Source organism: Microchirus variegatus (genome assembly GCF_963457635.1).
Source record: "Microchirus variegatus genome assembly, chromosome: 12".
Lineage (NCBI taxonomy): Eukaryota > Metazoa > Chordata > Actinopteri > Pleuronectiformes > Soleidae > Microchirus > Microchirus variegatus.
Window position 1 is genome coordinate 14,398,368 of NC_139813.1, and position 21,166 is coordinate 14,419,533.

A 21,166-nucleotide genomic window follows, 5' to 3' on the forward strand; every position below is an offset into this window, starting at 1 on the left:
GCCCACAACCTCACCGTCTTTTAAACACAGTGTGTAGCTAATGCACAGTTGCCAGGCATAGAATATAATATATGTTTTTTACAACAGTAATAATAAGACATTTGGTCATAATTATCCCATTATTGAACATATCATATACAACATTCAAGTACATATATAAATACTCTTGTTAGGGCCCAAGCCATGAATGGCAGTGGCCAAAACGGCTCCTGGTATGAATTTTAATGACAGTTGTCCACACTATTATTTATGTAATTTAAAATAAATGTCGTATTTTGATATGAACAGATTAATTTTGCATCATAAATAGTATTATTAACCCTTTAAGTTACTATTCAACCATTTGGTCGAGCACACTTTAAGTCACTATATCTCATTGAAAAATGCATCAAGCTGAACTCACTAACACTCAATGTGACTTGTTCTGAATGTCGTACTTTATGAATTATACAAAGCAGGTTTATTATGAACAGACGTCTCAACCGTTTGGTAGACGCCTGTATCTGAAATATTGTAGGGTCTAATTTAAAAAAAATAATAATAATAATATTGATTTTCGTAATGTTATCATGAGTAAGCAAAATAAAATAATAAAAAATGCAAATAAATCATTTTTCCTTTGCTTTTTTTCTTGGTGTGTACCTTAAAGGGTTAAGTATACGTGTGATATCATGATGCAATATTGTGAACAGTTGTGTTTTGTTTTTTTCACCTTTTGTTCTCTAGGTCCCCGGACCCCTCTTGACCACAATAGATGCGCATTGACCCCCAGGTCATTTGACTTTGACACCCCTGCTGTAAAGGATTTTTATACGTATACAAAGGAGAATGTGTGAATTTCTATACCAGTGGTGCCCTTCTAATTTTGCCCCTGCCCTTCCAAATGTCTGTGCACACCACTGGACTGTGGTGTAATGTGGACCTGACTGTGTCCTGCTCCAGTCACAGTGTCTGTCTGTCATGGATGTTATTGTGGATGTATCGATGCAGCTGATCTGCTGCAGTCCACCACTAGGCTTCCCCCTCGGCCTATCGCTGCTCCCACAACACGCTGACGACGAAACCCGGAAGCGCCGCGCTGTGCTCTCTGCTCTGCTTTGTTTTGTTTTAGTGACAGGAGTTGTAGGCAGAGGTCCATCCGGGTGAGAGGCGCCCGACAGATGGGGAGAGCAAAACTGAGGATGGAAGATGACGGACCGGTAAATGACGCCTGTATAATGCCGAGTTTCACCGGCTGCCTCGAGGAGGGGAGGGCGAAACTGTCCCGCAACCTGCCGACACAAAGTTCCGTCGCGGACAGCAAAGTTGAGCGCTCGGTCCGAGCTCTGAGCCGACGTGTCACCCGAGCGAACTCCCGCTTGTCACTCGACGAAGGTGCGAGGGAGCCGGAGGAGAGGAGCAGCGAGGAGGACAAGGATGCGGAGAGCAACAACAATAACAACTGCAACAGCGGAGGAGGAGGCGACAGGAGGAGGAGGGCGAGCGCCGTGGAGATTCTGAGGAGGAATTTCTCCGTGGTCAAATCTCCTTCTCTCCGTTTGAACAGCAGCGGCCGAATGCACCGCGACACCGAGCGTGAAAACCACCCGGGGAACGAGAACAACGACGCTCTTCGCGGTCATGGGAGCGAGTGTGCAAAGTCGGACAGAGAAACGGGAGAAGCCGGGACTAAAAACGAGCCAACCGTGAGCGACTTGACGAGTTCAGATGCTGCCGTGGTTCAGTGCCATCGTCTGTGTGACAGTGACGTCAGCACAGCGAGTCTGGACGAGTCTCTCAGTGTCAAAGAACATGTGTACTGCACTGTTTACTGCATCGCCGACGACATTCATCACAGAGACACTGACACAACCTACGATGAAACTGTCTCGTCTGACGAGCCGGACTTGGACCCCGAGGCCGGACCACCAGACGCGGGTCCGAGTTCGGAACCGCCCCTGTACATACTGGACGACCTGGTGGACCCTTTCGGGGACATGACCCATCAGCTGTTCAAGGAGCAGACTGATGCGGAGAGTGCGACGCAGAGTTGCCGGGTGTGCCTCGAAGACAAAACCATCGCACCCCTGCCCTGCTGCAGGAAGGCCGTGTGTGATGAGTGTCTGAAACTCTACGTCAGCTCCCAGGTCAGTGAGAGGGGGTTTATACAGTGTGTGGTCTGTCCCACTGTGATTTATCACTGATTTAACTGAACATCAACTATGATTATTCATGAGAATTTTTCTCTGTTACTGGCCCAGTAACATTTAGTAAGGTTTATGACAATACAGTACAATAACATCACTAACTGCATGGTAATAATAAGGAAACTTTTTTTTTTATTGTGTCATCATAGGGAGGAACACAGGAGTTTCCACTGTGTAAATCATAATTATAATAATGTGGTAAGAAGGAGGTAATATTATTCTCTTATTACCATGTTATTTACAAAGTAATATCCACTTATAATAGCTGGATTTATGAAAATTGTTACAGGCTACCATCATATATAATAACTTTCAAATAAATATCATTTAGTTTTTATAGGCCTTGCATTTAGGGGTGGTTGTTGGTCTTTGAAAAAGGGGTACGCTAATTTCAGGCCCGGTTAAACATAAATTCTGCAAACAAACAAACAACCAGAAGAAGGGAATGCAAGTAATTCTGAAGCCTAAATGCTATAATGCTTCTTTTTTTTTTACAGCAAATAACACACAACGCCAGTTACATGTCTACAGACCTACCTCGCAAAATCCACATAGGACTGAGGCAGAAAAGTTGCGTTTGTTTCTGTAACGCTGTCAATCAAAAACTAGTTCCGCCTCTCAGTCATTTCCTCCAATCATCATCACCTTAGAAGCCCAGCGTCTGCACCCGCCCACTGCTCCATTAACTCGGAGAGAAGCTGAGCTTCCGTGGAAGTGACATTTTTGCCGCATTTGTCCAATCACAGTTGAGCTCACCGCAGTGAAATAAACCTATTATGTGCCGTCCTATAGAGAGCAGTTATGGTTTTAATACGGCTGCCAGGGAATACCAAAATCACACAAGACACTGATCCCAAACAGATAATGACATGTTCTAATTGCGTTCTCGCGCACGTTTAGTGTTGAAATGTAAATACAACACAGAACATATTTGACAAGATTTTAGAGGAAGCTGAGCTCCCTTGCATTGCAGAGGCATCTATCATGTACCGCCATGTTTCTACACCAGCTTGAACACACTAACTAAGAGGTCAAATGGGGCCTTTCATATTTTAAAGTAATAACATCCTGTTTCTTGTATGCAAAAGCTACTGTACTTCCCCGAAGCACCTGGGAAAGGAAGTGATGATAAAAGAAGTCCTTTTCATTTGTTAGATTTCTCTGACCCACTGTACCTTTAAAATAAAAAATGGTTTGTCTTCTAAGCCTTGGAATAAGCCAAGTATGAAATTTATTTCTTGCTTTATGGAGGCTGCTATTACAACATCCAGGATTTAATATGCAAAAGTTCCCTATTTCTTACACACTCATCAAACTCTTTCTATGTATTTGGTTTGTGTGTAAAACAAAACCATTTTCTGACATTTTATAGATCAAACAACTTCCCCATAAAATTGTGAGACTAATTGACAAATGGTTATGAAAATAATTGTTAGTTGGTTGGTGGTTTGCTAAGCAGCAACAGCAACAACAACACACAAACTATCCTCTCTGTTACCTTTCATGTCTTGTGCTTGGCATCTTATCTGCCTTCAGGCGGGGGCATGGCTGCGAATTCTGGGAAGTGTGGAAAAATACTGATCCTCCGCTGGATGGGATCAGAACGCTCATGTAAATATTTGGATTAGAGACTAAAACCTTTTTTGTGTGATTGTCGCTAAAGTGTCACGGCGGCAGTGATGAGTGTTTCTCTGTGAATGTGGGTCACGCTCTGCTCTAAAATTGGTACCTGGGCAGGGAAGCTTTTCACAAAAGCACACTGAGTGTGATGCCGGGTTTATGCATCAGACTTTTATTCTCTTACCACAGGCCCACTTATTTTGAAGGAGCAGGATCCTCCACTCGGATACTTTACAAGTGTGTACTTGAGCTTAGGTGTGCTGCTTTTCTTCTCCTCACAAGTTGCCATTTCCTGATGCCAAAAAAACAAAAACAAAATAGTGATGTGATTTGAGCTGCAACTAATGATTATTTTCTTGTTTAATCGATTAATCATTTGGTCCATAAAATGTCCGAAATTGTTAAAGGTCCCATATTATACCCTATGTCTCCAAGTTAAACTAGTTCCCTGGTGTCCTAATGAACATGTCTGTTACATGCTTTGGTCAAAATACCATAAGAATGAAGCACCACAGCAGTTCAATCACTCTGCCAAAACAGCCCTGTGCAGAATGCTCTGTTTAGTAGTATCTCTTTAAAAAAAAAAGTGGGACAGGAAATGACATCAGCCACAGAGGCTACTGGGAGCTAACAGCAGTTAGCATTTGGAAAAGTGATCATTTGCAGGCTCTAGCAGGAACATTGCCGTCATATATAACATGTATCCACTGGACAGATAAATCCTCTGAGGCTGGAAGTTTGTGTAGAACTCTGTGCTGCACTGTGGAGCCAAGAATAGAACTTTTCGCGGACTTATGGTTTTCGAATGCCGTTGCCCTCGCCAGCACTCTCGCGTGTTTTATGGACAAAACAATTCCAGGAATTTAGCGTCTTGTGACGTCCCAATGAGTGCGGAAGTCAACATTGCATGTTTTATATCCTGTTCTTAGACTGAGGAGGACCACAAAGACATGAGTGAGTCATCTTTTTTCACCTCCAGAGTCCCAAATATCAGGATTTAAATGATTAAAAAGTTGATTTTGCATAATATGGGACCTTTAAAAAACCTTCATCAGTGTTTGTCAAACCTGGAAATGACGAGGTTTTTGAATGTCTTGTTTTGTCCGCAAACCAAATTGATTTAATGGTTTCTTTGTTATGTGGAGCAAAGAAACTAAGTAAACATTCACATTTAAGAAGCTTAAACAATCGGAAATCTTGTTTTAATAATGCAAAAATTGTATAATTGTTGTTGATAATTGTTCATATCTAGCTATGACAATTATCTTCCTTTATGTTACCTTCTTATTTTAGAAAAACTAAATAAGGAATCTACATTTATTGCAGTTCTAGCAGTCTTTGCAATATGTAACTTTTCCGATGTGTACCGAGTCAGAGGTCAAGTCAGTCAAAATCGACTCATAAAAAGAACGAAAGATTTCACCCCGTCTGACCTTTTTGAATATTGATGTGAAAAATAAAGAGCCGAGTCACAGATCTCACTCATTGGTCCTGGCGATGATTTACTGATGCATCAAGACAATGAATAATTGATAGATGAAACATTTGCTTCCATTAATCTTCAGTGGAGCTGCATGGAAATAGGCACTCGGCAACCAAAAGGCACATTTCCAGTTGCTGCCTCCTACCGAAGCCTAAGTGTCTCATGATGGATTCTCTTTTGTTTTTAGTGCCCAGTTTCTAAACTGGTGAATCTCCTCTTAAATCTGTTGTACTAAAACAGTGTTTTATCAGTTATAGAGACTTACTTTATATCTGTTATTATCTCTCTCTTTGATAACAGTGTATGGATAATGGTACAAACACAGATGTGCACTGATAAGCACACTGAGGATGAGATAAGGTCATGTAAACCATCCTGAGCAGGTGGAATTTTTCTTCTGCTAGTGCACCGCGCACACGTTTGATGTCGTTCCCCCAGTAGTTACAGTAAATATTAAGTGAGAGAGCTCACACTATAAGGACCTGTTGTACGAATGCAGTATCTTGCTCCAGGGCACTTCAGAAAGGAGGTCAGGCAGGGTAGATGGATGCAGTTTTTGGAGGTTGGATTTCAACGCTTTGTCTCTGTCCATATTGTTATGACAAAGGTTAAAGCAGTCACCAGTCTCCTAAGGCTAAGGCATTATTGTCAAACTGTTGATTTTGCTTTGTGTTTTCTCAATAATATTCTGAGTTTACGTTGATTTTACTGTGTACATCGCCTTGAGATTAGAGCCGATTAATCTGTCAATGATTTTCTCGAATAATCGAGTGTTTGGTCCATAAAATGTCAGAAAATGTTGATTGGTGTTTCCCTAAACCCTCGAAATGATGATGATTAGGGATGTGAATCTTTGGGTGGCTCACGATTAGATTCGATTTCGATTCTTAGCATCACGATTCGATTTCGATTCTTAGCATCAAGATTCTATTCAAAATCGATTCTCGATTCAAAAATTGATACAATGCATAGTGTGTTAAGGCAAATTATGGCATCAAAACAATAGAGTTTGTATAAGATAATGTGAAAATGTGATCACACAAAGGCAAACTTGAGACAAAAGTTAACATTTATTCATTCAAAACAAATAAAAACTAACTGTACAAAAAAATAACTTGCATAAATAAAAGCTTAGGCTAGCTGCCTTATTCTCCCAGAAGTTACAAAACTAAACTGTACACAAATAACACAAACTGGTGTTTTGTGTGGTTTTGCAAAATAAAAACTTTTTAAAATAGATTTTTGCAGTTTATGAATCGATTCAGAATTATGGATGATTAGAATTGCGATTCCTATGTGAATCGATTTTCTTCCACTTTTGGCCACAATCTTACATATGGCGCCTTTAAAACTGATCTCATTTTGGTTTGTGGACCAAACAAAACATTTGAGAACATCGTCATTTTTGGGATATTTTTCAGCATTTTATGACATTTTATAGACCAAACGATTACTCGATTAATCGAGAAAATAATAGACAGATGAATCGATTATGAAAACAATCGTTAGTTGCAGCCCTAGTAGGATTTTGTCTCAGGTTGCCTTCACAGTTATATAGTAAAATATATATGATATAAGCCAATTATACCTTGTAATGTACAAACAACCATGTCTTCAAACCAGGTACAGTAGCCTGTGTTGTAGCATTTCACACACATATATTACATTGTTTATTTTCCAAGATATTAGAAACAAAAAGAGTAATAGTGCTTTAGTTTTACGCAGCACCTGTTTTTATATGCTTATATATATATATATATAACCTATTGCTCGTTGTTTGAATCACTTGATTTATGGATGAGAGGACGAGATGATTTCAGTGACACAGCCTGACACTCGGCAAAGCTCAAACGCTGTAGATGACAAGCAAACAATTTGCACTACAAAGGTAACAGGGCCAGGTCGCCCTCTGTCGAGTATCTCTCCGCTAGCTGGAGGAGATGTGGACTCTGTTTTTTTTTACCTTTATGAGTGGAAATGTTGAACATAGTCACCCACACTTTTAACACACCGCATGTAGTTTGTGGGTGTGTGTATACAGTATGTGTGTGTGTGTGTGTGAGAGAGAGAGCTGTCCAAACCTGTCCAACCAGTCTGGCAGTGGTCATCACAGACCACAGTGTGAGTGTTGTGGCAACAAGAGTAACACATCAGCTCACAGCTTTGCAGAGGATATGTTTTCATATTCGTATAACACGCTGTGTGTGTGTGTGTGTGTGTGTGTGTGTGTGTGTGTGTGTGTGAGCACGTGCTGTAAGTGATATTTGGGATGTCACCCACATGGCCGCAGCGAGTGCTATTGTTATTTGCCTCTCATTGTCTTCCATTCATCTGAACAGCCTAAACCAGGGGTGTCAAACGTACGGGCTACAGGATGAATTTGTGAATCCAATCATAATTTGATATATTATACTTTTTGCTTCCAGATACCTGTTTTGTGCATAATATTGTTGCAATTGCACTTATTTTTCCATCTTATTTCTGGTTGTTCATCATGTGTTTTGTAAAAAGATCCTTCATTAACTGTAAAACAAAGAGAAACATTTGGAGATCTTGTTGTTTATAGGTTATTATGCTATTATTTTACTGTTCTGGCCCACTTAAGATCAAATTACACCATCTGTGGCCCCTGAACTAAAATGAGTTTGACACCCCTGGGCCTAAACAATCCCTAACCTTAATCAAGACCAGTTCATGTAGCTCTAAACTTAGCCGCTAACTCAGAAATAAGGTTCTGCCTTATTAGAATCAGGTTTTGATTGTCACGAAGACTAGGGGTCCTGGCAAGGTACATACACACACAAGCAACAGGTCTCATTGACTTTGGACTGAAAATAGTAGCGAGATATTCAAGAAGAGAAGTTCAGGGAAGAGGACAAAAAAGAGAAGAAGATAGTGAAAAGGAAACAAAGAAAAAGTCACTGGTGTAAGTTAATGTCCCCTCCAGTCTTACCTGGAATAATCACTGTGTCATGTGAAACATTAGCTGAGATCTGAGCACAAAAGGCTGTCATGAGTATCTCGAATTAATGCATGTGAATTGTTGTGGAAATTCTCTGCTGCTGATGGTGAAGAATGAAATGGAGACTTCTGCCGGCAAATAAGGTTTTATTTTCTTTGCAAAGAAAAGGTCAATCTTCACACGACTGGTCGTAGCTGGAGAAAGACCCAGAGCATGGCGAGACCTAAACATTTATACCTGGGGAACATCCCCTTTCAGATCTCTTTGTCTGGGAAGGGGTCTGCCCTTCTAGGCCGTGCTTTCACAGCCCTTTGTCTACGGCTGGATATATAGGAAATATCTTGTGTTAGAAAAAGGGTGTTGGGCAGCTGTAGCTCTGAGACAAAGACATTTAAGAGAGAGAGAGAGAGCACACCCTAAAATGAGAGCATGACACCCTGTCATGAGAAGAACGCTAATGTGATTCTTCATCTGAACAGCATTTTTGATTGTAGCTTAATTCAAAACATGACTTCCAGTACCAGTAATGTAAAAGTTTGTGTGCATGCGGATGTGCTTGAGTGTTGATACATATTAACTTACACTCTCTCCACTGCCTCCTTCAGTCTGACATTAAACTACCAATCTCTCACTCTATTCTCCGGTAAATTATTAACCATTCCCCCCCATCAGTAGCTTTTGTGAACATACCCCACATCTAACATTGTTACTCTGTGGGAGAAACCCAGCAGCTGTTCCATCCAAACTCCGGAGCAGTTATGACGCCTTTGTGTATTTGAATAAAGAGCCAGATATGATCATATGTGGTCACAGGAGATTATTCTAGGATGCATTTTAATCCTTGGTGTGATATTGTGTCATATTTAGCCCAATCTGGCTGAGATCTCAACTGAGGACAGATGTTAATACCAAGTCTGAACTGGGGCCATAGCAATTGTACACTCTTAGAAATAAAAGTGCTAAGTAGAACCATATAAGGTTCTTTGGTTTGTCCTCATAGGAGAATCGTTTTGGTTGGTGGAACCCTTAGTGTTACCTTTGGGAAAGGGTTTTTCAGAAGCAAATGGTTCGAGGTAGAACCTCAGCCCTTGTAGAAGAACACTTTTGGAACCCTTATTTCTAAGAGTGTATAGTCAGTACTGTCACTGACTGATCTGTGATGTCTCATAGGTCCGAGTGGCCAAACCTCACATCAGCTGTCCAATCCCAGAGTGCAGTGGTTACCTGGAGGAGGGGCTGGTGATTTCCCACTTGGCCAACGAGGACGTGGCCAAATATCGTTACTTCCTGGAGTTGAATCAGCTGGATTCCAGCACCAAGCCGTGCCCCCAGTGCAGTGAGTTCACTTCTCTGAAGAAGCACAACAATAACCACGCCGAGCAAAAGTACAAGGTGAGCTTGACCGTTACAGTGCACATGACCCCAGCAGGTGAAACACATGAAATCCTTGACTACAAGACTAATGTCTGCATGGGGGGGGTCTTCTTTCCTCTAGATCCAGTGTAGTAATTGCCAGTTTGTGTGGTGTTTTAAATGCCACGCGCCCTGGCACAACGGCATCAAATGCCGCGAATACAGGAGAGGAGACAAGCTGCTACGAACCTGGGCCAGTGTCATCGAACATGGACAAAGAAACGCCCAAAAGTGTCCACAGTGCAAGGTAAGAAGCTGCAGTGCAGCGTCGGTAAGCACGGGCCACTGCTGGCCGATTCTGCAAAGCAACGTGGGCGTGTGTGGAAATGGAAAGGGAGTTGACTGATGGGGTGTGGAATCAATGTAGATGAATAAATCGATGGAGGCAAAGAAGCATTAAAAGCAGGGACAGATGATGGATGGGGGGGCACTACAGAGAACGAGATGGAGGCCCAGATTTAAAGTGCATGTAGTACAACGGATCAGAGGCACATAGATGAGGAACATATTGCAAAAAAAAAAAAAAATGATGATGTCTCTGCTGCTCAAAATCATGCCTGGTTGACTCTCACGGTCATAAAAACCGACCTGGTCTTATCTCTCTCTGTCTCATTACAGCTGAGTTAGACTGCACTGTATCTAATTTGACTGTCAGAAGATGACTAAAGGAAGGCATAAATTAAGCTAATTACCGGTTTATGGGAAATGTTTGCTCACAGGAGCAAAGGCTTTCCATCTGTGTGTGCGTGTGTGTGTTTTTTCGCACTGCTGTGCCGCTCCACGTCTCCGAGTCTCCCTGCTCTGGAAACAGGGTGGGACCGCGTCGCGTTTGACTGTGAAGCCAACAAATTGGTGTCATGGTGGGTTAGGGTGGAAAAAAAAGAGGCAGAGAGCGGCTGAACTTAATTCAGTAGTTTATAGTAAGACTGCTTAGCTGATAGAGCAGCCAAGCAGTGAAAATCCATTAGCAGTGCTGCTGCATGAATACACTATCGCTGTGCCGCTAAATGGTCGCTGAGCCAAATTGTATGAAAATAAGAGAAATGTGTACCTGCACTGCACTCAAATGTCAGTAATGCACTTATTTTACAATAAAATGATGATACTGATGTTTGATACTGTCAAATAAATGTGTCTCTCTTTCCTCTCGTCATCTTTTAAGATTCATATCCAGCGAACAGAAGGCTGTGACCATATGAGTTGCACACAGTGCAACACAAACTTCTGTTACCGCTGCGGTGAGCGTTATCGACACCTAAGGTTTGAGCCTTTTGCTATTTTTCCCCCCTTCCTTTTTATGTTTTTTTATGTTTTTTTTTCTTCCCTGCAGCTCTGGTTTCATTATCACCATGTTTTTTTTTGTTGGCAGGTTTTTCGGGGATCATACATCAAACCTCAGCGTTTTTGGCTGCAAGTATCGCTATCTGCCCGATAAACCTCATCTGAGACGGCTAATTAGAGGCTCTGTCTGTGGTATGTTGGTGTTTATATGTAGGAGTATGTGCTGGCGGGGGGAAGAGAATCCTGAATCTGCTCCTTTTCTTTACTCTGTGAAAAGCCTTTAATCCCAATTAATTGAGTCTGAAATATTGAAATTTACGCTAATACATCTAATGTGCCCTCTGTTAATACGCACTATTTTGCTTTATTGGAGTCGTTTAGGGTTTTAACGAAGATTCAGCACAGTAGAAAACTTATGTGGCCATAAACTGGCTTTATTTCCTGTTGCTCCACTACTCTGCCTGACTCAAAATGAACCAGTGAGACAACTTTGCCCTCAGCTGGAGATTATAATAGTGTACAAACATGAGCAATACTGTGAGTTGGTTTTTCCCCTTCATTTCTCTTCAGATAAAAAGACAAAGGGTCATGTTCCACAAATATTTGTGAGTTTCCAACCGTGCAATCATGCAAATTCATGTGTACCTACTGTATGGGTGTGTTATTCTCAAAGTTAGGTGTGGTGCAGTGGCACTGTTGGTACATTGCAAATTTTAGGTAGTGGAACTTGACTGTGTATTTGATAAACACAAACAAGATCTAGTGACACAATGTCCTGTTATTTTTAAGGTGTATATCAGTATAGGGATATGTACTGACCAGTTAATGGCTGCTATTTCCATTACTATGTTTAAACATAGAGTATATGCAGAGGCTATAAGAATATTCAATGTAGAGTGTCTTATATCCTTTTTTTTTCCTGCACAACCTAGACTATCTGATGAAAAATTATGAAACACACCTGAGCAAAAAGTACTCAAAATGTTTAAAATCAAATTGAATTTGTGAAATTTGGAAATAAGTCACTGTTCAAAGTTCACTTGACTCGGTTTTATGAACAAAAACTAAAGAAAAAGGGGTCTATATTTGTGACATCTGCACAATTATTGGTACTTTTTATCACTGCTAAAAATTCTATAATAAAATGAATCATGCCTTTGACTAAACAACACATGAGAAGACGGAAAAAAACACGCTTTTAAAGCTTGAATATGTGACCTGTAAACACACACCCCCAGGATGTCCATATAAGGAGTTGTGTATTATTCCCACGGCAAATTTACCATGGGTGCACAGATTTAGAATGTGTGAAATTAACCCTAATCTCCTAACGATGACACCCTGAAATGGCTTTATATGTCCACAAATTTCCAAAAGAAATATTCAGTTTACTGTCACAGAAGACCAAAGGAAAAAAAGCAAGAAAACACGTAAAACGAGCCATGCTATTCCCGATCACACCACACATTTTGATATAGGTTCTCAAAACTGTGGGAGGAGTTTTGCAGCAAAGTTTTGGGTGGGAGAAGAACAAATCCAAGATGGCCGACTTCTTGTTTAGTCGAGGTCATGGTCCCAAGAGGATTTTATGTTCGTCTTGGGTGGGACGGTGTTCCCACCAAATTTCGGCCCCGCTCCATAGGCGTTTGACCTGTGGGGGCGCTATTGAGACATTTTGCATTGGTTTTTCGCAATTTCATTATTTTATAAAAAAAATTCGCCAGTTCTGGTTTACGTGGCAATTTTCTTGCACATTTAGCGGGTCAAATTCGAGATCAAAGCAGCAAAAGAAAAATAATTCCTTGACGAATCGGTCCCTAACTAATTTATCAGTGATCAAAATTGTTGTTAGCTTGCTATCATTAGCTATAATTGGAAGTTTAGTCTAAATCCAATCATTCCTGAGCACCACAGACTCTATCTCATAACTGCAGGATGAGTGTTCATTCATATCTGACTGTGTTCACAGAAACCACAGACTGACGCTTTATAATGAAGTATGAAGGAATCACTATACTGTATCCGATTAGCTTAGTCATAATCATCTTTTCGTATTTATCAAGTTATTGCACGTCCTCCAGGAGGAAGCGCAGCTTCCGTGATAGAACTGTCTGACTCTGTTCTTTGTGACAGCTACAGCTTGTTATATCAGCGGGGAGCCTGTCGGACCCGAGAGTTAATTTCTACCTTAACAAGAGCCCGTTCGCTCATTACGGCTCTCGTCGCTGTTCTAATGTCATGGGCGGTTAGCGCCACACATTTTTACATTGAACATGAAACGGGAAATCTCAGCTGTATTCCTGTAACTACATCCTCGTGACTAAATCATCTTTTAAAAATGAATTAACTCTTTAACACCTAAGCCTCAGATGTTTATTTTAATCATAAAAGGGCCAGAAAATGTGTTTGTGCCCATTTTTGCAGAATAATTTTGAATATCTGGAAGTTACTTACAATTTACTACATGTTAAAATGGTGTATTAACTATTTAAAGTGAAGAAAAACACTGTAGTTGTACACGAACAACAGATTTTGCTTGGTAAATTTGTAAATTAAACACTATAAACCATATTTAAAGTAACATTTGTTTGAGTTTTTGTCTCAATGTCCTGGCAAAAATTACGGAGAACGCAGACCTCCGCCAAGGCAGCTCAGCCCCCCACAAAATATACGGATACTGCCCAAAATATAATCACTTGTTCCTGGTTCTATTGCGGACATTTTTTTGAAAATTTCATCCAAATCAGTCCTCGACTTTCCGAGTTATGTTACTAACAGACAGAAAGATAAACAAACTCCGGCAAAAACCTCCTGGCGGAGGTAAAAAATTGAAGCTCTGGTGACAAAGACGCTGATTTGCCGGCTTCCTGCAACAGCACGAGTGAAATTACCGTAATAACCACACGTTGGCTTTGACGTGCCAACTTCCCAGCTTTTTTAGAAACCGTTGGAATTTTTTCCCGATGGCACAAACCATTGCGTAACTACTGTGATGTAAAGATACGCTCGGTGTTGAAGGGTTGAAATTTAAATATGGTGGCACATATCTTTCTATGTAACACAATCATCACAATTTTCCTCACAAAAGTGATTCCTGTTGTTGATTCTTGCTCTCTCCGTGTCTCTCTCTGCAGGCGCTAAGGTGCTGATAGCTCCAGTGGTCATGCTGCTGGCTGTGGTGCTGGGAGCTCTCGCGCTGGTGATAGGTAATGTAATTATATGCATGCACGTTGATCATGAATATTAACCAGAGTGCAGTAAACAAACAAACAGCCGAATGCTTTGGCTTCCACGATCTTGCTCTGAGCACAGCCGTGCAGCTGCAGTGTCAAGGACGTCCTCAGTTACAGACATCTCATTAGCACTGATCGATCCAGATTTCCACTGTCTGGGTGGCTTATATTTATATTTGTCGAAAAACCAACATCCAACAGGAGACCGTCTGCGCCGTCTGTCAGGCACTATTTTGAACTATCGATGCCTCGGCTGAACTGTAATTAGTGTTAATCCCTTCGCCGTGTCTGTATGTCTGACAGATGATCTGCCACAGGCGCACATGCCGCCGTGGCAGATTGATATTTATTTTCATAGTTAATAGTCGTCACTCCTCACTTTTCAGCTCATTTCATTTGGCACACGCCCCAAAATCTGTTCACGGCGCTTTGTAGTGCGGAATAATCGAATCGGATCCATGTGGAAACGTCTTGACATCATAAAGCCGTCGTGCATAAATATTTTAAGTAAACAATTGCATTAAAACTAATGGCAAATGAGATCACGCAATGCTGATTAACCCTATCAGCAAAATTCCCACCTCCACAATTTGACTCTTACCTTTTAAGGACCTTCCCTGGCATAAACACTGACCTTATCAGGACCAGTAGTCCTCATGGAGACCAAAACCTGGTCCTAGTGCAGCTGAAAATCACATCTTACGATTTGAATTGTGGTTAGGTTAAAGGGATACTTCACCGATTTGAATGTGGCTTTGTATTGCTAGAATAGCAGTAGTATTTTTTTGAAAATGTGCTTCCCTCCCTCAGTTTTTCCCTGACTTGTAAAAAAATCTGTTTTCTCTTATCCAAATGTGCCCTACTGTGTTGCAAAACGTGTCATTTGACTCACAGTAGGGCACATTTGGATAAGGGAAAACAGATTTTTTTACAAGTCAGGGAAAAACTGACGGAGGGGAGCACATTTCCTAAAAAATACTACTGCTACTCTAGCAATACAAAGCCCAGTCAAATCGGTGAAGTATCCCTTTAAGTTTTAAGGTCAGGGATTCGTCGGTTATGGTTAAGGTTAGGGATAACATATCGTTTAGGCCATTGGTTCTCAAACGCAATGAATTACTGTTGATAGTTTTAATCCAGGCGCTACTAAGCTTGTTAAATGTTTATTGGACATTACTGGATACAGACCAATTGTAGTGTAAACTGTAGAACTGCAATCTGGTCATTAAAATTATTAGAAAAGGGATTTCTTTCTGGTTTATTTTCTTGTTTTTTTTACTTTGGCGGCCCTCAGTTCAATGTTGGGTTCCTAAATTGGCCCTCAGATATCAAAACTTTGAGAACCCCTGGTTAAGGCTGTCCAAATGAATGGAAGTCAGGACAGTGTCTTCAGAAGTATAGCTGTGCAAACCTGTGTGTTTAAAGAATACATGTCCTCCTCACACCAGCGTCTCTGTCACACTGCAGAAAATGTCTTTTTTGTACTTCCTGCTGCTTGTTTTTGAGCTTTTGATCATAACCACTGAGTAACTATCAGAAAAGTACTTTTATGTCTTTATCCTCTGCCAGTTTTGTGTGCTTCTTGTTGAGAGAGAGAGGGTTAGGGTAGAGAGGAAGAGATACTGCTCTAGTGCTTTTCACTGATACATCATTTCTCTGTAACTTCCTCGTCTAGGTTTGGTGGTTTTCCCTGTCTACTATGTGTGTAAGAGGAGGAAGAAGCAGCGCACTCAGGGCTCTGGACGATGGCTCTAAAAACCTGCCCTACTCTACATCCAGGCCTCTCACACACGCACACTCAGACACACACACACACACACAGCTGGAAACGATGACGCCCACATTTCCTCAGGGACAGACACGCCATGCTGAGTCATCGCAAGAGTCTGAGAAGAACGTCAGAGCGTCTGCAATTATCGAGGGAGCAGGATATTCATGCTGAAACGGAAGTAAATAAGTAAATAAAAGAACACCCTGACATTGAAGTTGAATTCAAGAGGAAACCACTGACTAACGGTTGCTGCGTTTCAGTGTCATATTTAGCAAGATCTAGCTTTGAGGAGAGCAAAGGCAAGCGGAGGTGACGGACGGAGGCAGATTCGTTTACATCTGCACTGATCACTGATGGACAACGTGGGAAAAAATCTGGAGAAAGCCATGTTAGAGAAGGGAGTTCTCTATGATGCAACAAGGACTGACCGTCATTTTATTTTTTATTTTCCCCCCCTCTGATGGAAACTCACATTTCATTGATATCGAAACCTTTAAGCTTTTGGAAGCGCACACACACTGAAAAAGCAAAACAAAAGGACTCAACTTTGGGAGGATCATGGAAGGAGCATCATACTCTGGTATTGTTATTCGGATTTACACTGGATAAAGGCGGGGATCGGGGCCTGATCTCAAGTTCTTGCTCGAAAGGTTAAGAGTTTTTCTAAACGCGTTTGGCATTCTCGTTAATGACACTTTTGTCTGGTTGAGGATTTCCATCATCATCATCATCTCCTCCCTTTAATCCTTCTCACTGTCCTTTAGTTCTTCCATGGCTGGGGCGACACGGCCTGAATGGTAATCACCATTCACAAGTTTTAAACCAGTAATTGCAGTTTAAAACTTCTTCATGGGTTCTTCTTCATTGCTTTATCGCCCCCTGCTGTAGCTCCTCCTCCTCTTTTCCTGGCTGGATCATGGCCCACACACACACACACTCTCTGTCTGTCTGGCACCTGTACTCACATAACTGTGCGCCAGTATCTGCACCATCGAAAAAGAAGAAGCTATGCAGTAATTGTGCCAAAACAAAAACGCTGAACGTGACAGGACAGACAGTTGACCCCCTCCCCCTTTGTTAGCTTATTCATACATTGTCTTTATTGTCGCTTTGTCCTCAACAGGAGGGTCAGGGGACGCTGGAGCCAATCCCAGCTGACACAGGGCGAAAGGTGGGGTGCACTCTGTGGACCTCCATATGGTGTTGGACTGTGGGAGGAAACCAGAGTCCTGCAGAAAGGCCCTGGTTTGGACTGGTTCTCAAATCTGGGTCTTTTTGCTTTAAGTGCAAAAGTGCTAGCCACTCTGCCACCGTGATTTGTTTTTAGAGGGTCGCCCTTTTACAGAGGTGAGTGTGGGCGATGCTGCCGTCTTGCTGTGTCACACAAGTTGCAAGCATTTTTATGCATGAGACAGACGGAAGCCATTCGGAACAACGCAGCAAATGCTGTGACTGTAGACGCACAGAAGACTGTGTTCAGGTTTGTTGTTGCGTGGGTGGTAGTTTGCCAAAAGGATAACCTGGATTTTTAAATATATTATGAAAGCTTTAAGGGTCTTTATGAGGTTGCTTTGGAGTTTGCATGTACATCATAAGACGATTTAGTTCTTAAGCTTTTCAGGAATTAACATGTAAGGTTTTTGATTTTGAAGTGCAGAGGATTTCTCTCTGATTGAGTGGAGTGACATTGTGGATTTTATCTCACACACACACATCAAGCTTCTCATTCACATCTAACTATAAAGCAAGTTGCGTCTGTCTGCCTGTCTGTGACAGGCATATCTCTATGACCGTTGGTCAGATCGCCCTAAGACTTAGGATATGGGTTGAGCACTGCCCCATGGTGTGCATCCTTGATTTTCAAATTTTTTAGAGGAATTTTAATTTTTGCCGATTTATCACGCTACACCAAGCAGGCAGTGGCTCATCAGCAGCAGCTGCGCTGTCTGGAGCAGGGAGGTGGGAGTGAAAAGGCTGTCCTCACGGTGGGTGAGACATTTTCACACGGTTCACTGCAGAACATGGTGTTATACTGATACAACGAAGTCGGTGTCCATTCACCAATACGCGAGCACATGATTTATTTAGCATTAGCATGCTACTACTTTGCAGCTAACTTGGCGAACCTATTTCCAAAGGTAAGCTAGAGAGGCTACAATTAGCATTAGCGCAGGGCTAATATAATGCAAACACTGTGCAGCCTCATGAGGCAATGTTTTCATTTTCGATTAGCATTAGTGTAGCTAGCTGTTAAAAATGAGGTTGCACAGTGTTTGTATTATGTTAGCTTTTACGTTCCTTATCATGCATTACCATAATTGAAAAATTGTATTCAGCTCCCACTATAGGAATACATACTTCCTACGAGCACTGCACTAGTTGGCGCTAAAGCAAACATACATGTTGGATGCTGCCAGGAATTAGGAGATTTCCAAGCCCTTTAACAGTCATCATGTGACAGCGACTAGCTCGAAATCCTTCTTTTATCTGTCTATTCTCTCTTCTCTTTAATTTTTTTCCCCCCATTGAACACTCACTGGGCACTTTGTTGTCCAGCCTGTCCTCTGAGGTGTCACTGCATTTACATTTCTCTGACCTCTGCCCGTGGAAAGAAGCTGAAAAGCTGACCGTTGCATTATGAATGGCTCGTTTGTGGAAATGCTCGTCCGCTGCAGCTGAGGCAGAAGAAGCCGTCCAGACTGGATGCTTTTAAAGCCTCTGATGTATGAAAATAACACGGAGCAGAAGTGTGCCGCACACTGCAGTCAAGTACATCAGACACAGACATTTGTGTGTGTGTGTGTGTTTTTATCCCACGCCACTTTATGGATCTATCTTTTCTTTTTGATGTTTCTCCTAAATGGAAAGTCTATGAACATGGAGACGACTAAATGACAACAAAGGATGAGGAGAAGCACAGAAGTGATGCTACGGCACGGAGGGAAGAGATTGCTGTGTGTGTGTTTTCATGAATGCATTTTTATTTTTTTTATTTAAATCCGTCGTGTTTACCGGTGGAATATATCCCGAGCGTTACAGCATGTTTCTTTACTAAATCCAGGATTTAAAGTATGAAGGAAAAGCAGGTTCTTTGTCCCTGCATATATGGGACTTTTTTTTGCAGTGCAATGCCATTCGCTTGGCTTTATTCCAGGGATCTGAAACACTTTTTAGGAAATAATAATAAATAAACTGCTGTCTAGAACAGTACAGTCAAACTGTACATGCAAGGATTTCTGCGGTCCTGGGTTTGAATGCTCTCTCAGGAAGTCCTATTCTCTCTTCACTGTACCCAGAGCTCTCCATCTACACTGGTTCAAGATACTTCCTGATGCATTCGCTCTGAGCTGCTTAGCACCCTTTTTTTTTTTTTACTCCAGGGGAGGAAAAAGGAAGTCCTCCAGTGTCAAACCCCCCCCCCCCCCCCCCCAGATCCAGATATCAGCCTGTGTTTCCCTGTGTGACTCAGCCGTGTTGTAGAGGTCAATGCTTCTTCAGAATCAGCTCTGGGAAACTGAATTTCAGTTTGGCGCCAAACAAAAACATGCTGAAAGTGTGTACGCCGACTGTCTGAAATGTTTTATTGCACAATGTGTTTTATGTAACTGCTTGGTTAGCACTACAGTGACTATACATGTGACTGACTGACTGACGGGAGTGTGGTGGATATTTGTACTTGTGTCTTTAGAACAGAGGAATGTATCAACAGAGCGGGGGGGGAATTAGGTTCATTTACTTTGGGCTGTTGTTTTCTAACGTATGAATACTATCATTCATTCATTCATTTTTCTACAGCGTGCTACCACTGAATTTTCCCCCCTTTTTTTTGCCAAAGAATCAACAAATGTCATTTATTTTTTTTGACGACTGATTAATTGTTTACATGATTTATCAGGAAAAAGGAACGCCCATCATTTGGTTAAAAGTTTCCTGATAAACATGGGTTTACTGACACATTGAGCCCTCTGTTTCGCTGCAGCCATTCATCCCTATTCCCTGATTCCTTTACCCTCTATGTCAAAGATGCCATGTTGAAAATGCCATCATTGCTTTGTTACATTACCGATTATTTACCCAAACTCTACGTTGATTTTAAGTTGCTCTATGTGTTGTTTTAGCCAGTGGATTTCCTTCGCTGGGGTGTATCGGCTGGCTGATTCCCCCCCCAGTTGTTTGGTTATGTCCCAGTAATATTGGCATAAATATGCAACGGTGCCTTCACATCCAGTATAGATCAGGGTTTACGAAGCTGTGGTTCGTGTTGCGAAATGGGAGTGGAATAATAACGGATCACCGCGCGTTTGGTTTCACCTCTGCTTCAACGCCAAAGTATTTGATGAATGATTATTCATTGTATATGATAAATGTGAAATGACCCCCATCTTCAAACTCTATTTCCATGTTGCTCAGAAATGCACAAAACTGTAAACTTTCAATCAGGCCTTCAATTAACTAATTAATGTGTGTGTTTTCCTGCTGAATGTTATTTTATTTGTTTTGTAGAGATTAAAATGTATACACAGGTATCGCAATCCAGGGTTTCACTTATGTCCCAGATACTCAAAGACCGCAGTGATGCTTTCTTTCTCTCGCTGAGTGCGAAAGAGGCTATGAAACCAAAAAAAAAAGGATTTGTCAAATCAAAACGTCTATTTATTGACAATCATTGAGGTGAATTTCAACTCTGGAGGCCTGCAGATGAGTGTGTAGTGTTAGTATTATGGGCTTTCCTGATTAAATATGCACTTGCTGGAAAAAAAAAAAGCAGCATAATTTTTGTATGTTTTTAAATGTCTTGTCTGTCTTTTCTCTTTTTTTGCACCAAAAAAAGACACATTCTTCCACCTGCTGTCACTGTTAAACTTGTCTGCTGATATTATTATTATTATTATTATTATTGTTCACAAACATCTGATGGAGAATAAATACAACTGGATCAAACTCTTTCATACATTTGTTTGATTCGATCTCTTCTTCTGTGTTGTGCTGTATTTACAATGTGTTGCCAGCAGGGGTCGTCAGAGTGCCACACAAGCATTTCACCTTAATTTGTAAATGAGAGAGTGTATTCACTGTGTGCTGCAAGCAAAGTTTATGTAAGAATAATATTTTTTTAAGATTACTGTTGCAATAAATACAGGATATATATATATATATATATATATATATATATATATATATATATACATATATATATATAGAGCCTGTATATAACCT

General features: G+C 41.3%; 1 protein-coding gene across 1 annotated transcript; it reads left to right on the forward strand.

The window, feature by feature from the left end:
* Positions 1-1,160: 1,160 nt before the first annotated feature.
* On the forward strand, positions 1,161-15,933 carry rnf217 (ring finger protein 217; the record flags this gene model as incomplete). The annotated part of the gene is made up of 7 exons (XM_083898532.1): positions 1,161-2,126; positions 9,422-9,643; positions 9,747-9,911; positions 10,827-10,924; positions 11,034-11,137; positions 14,080-14,151; positions 15,854-15,933. The coding sequence occupies 7 exons, from the start codon at positions 1,161-1,163 to the stop codon at positions 15,931-15,933; spliced, it is 1,707 nt and encodes a 568-aa protein (XP_083754658.1).
* Between the last annotated feature and the right edge of the window lie 5,233 nt (positions 15,934-21,166).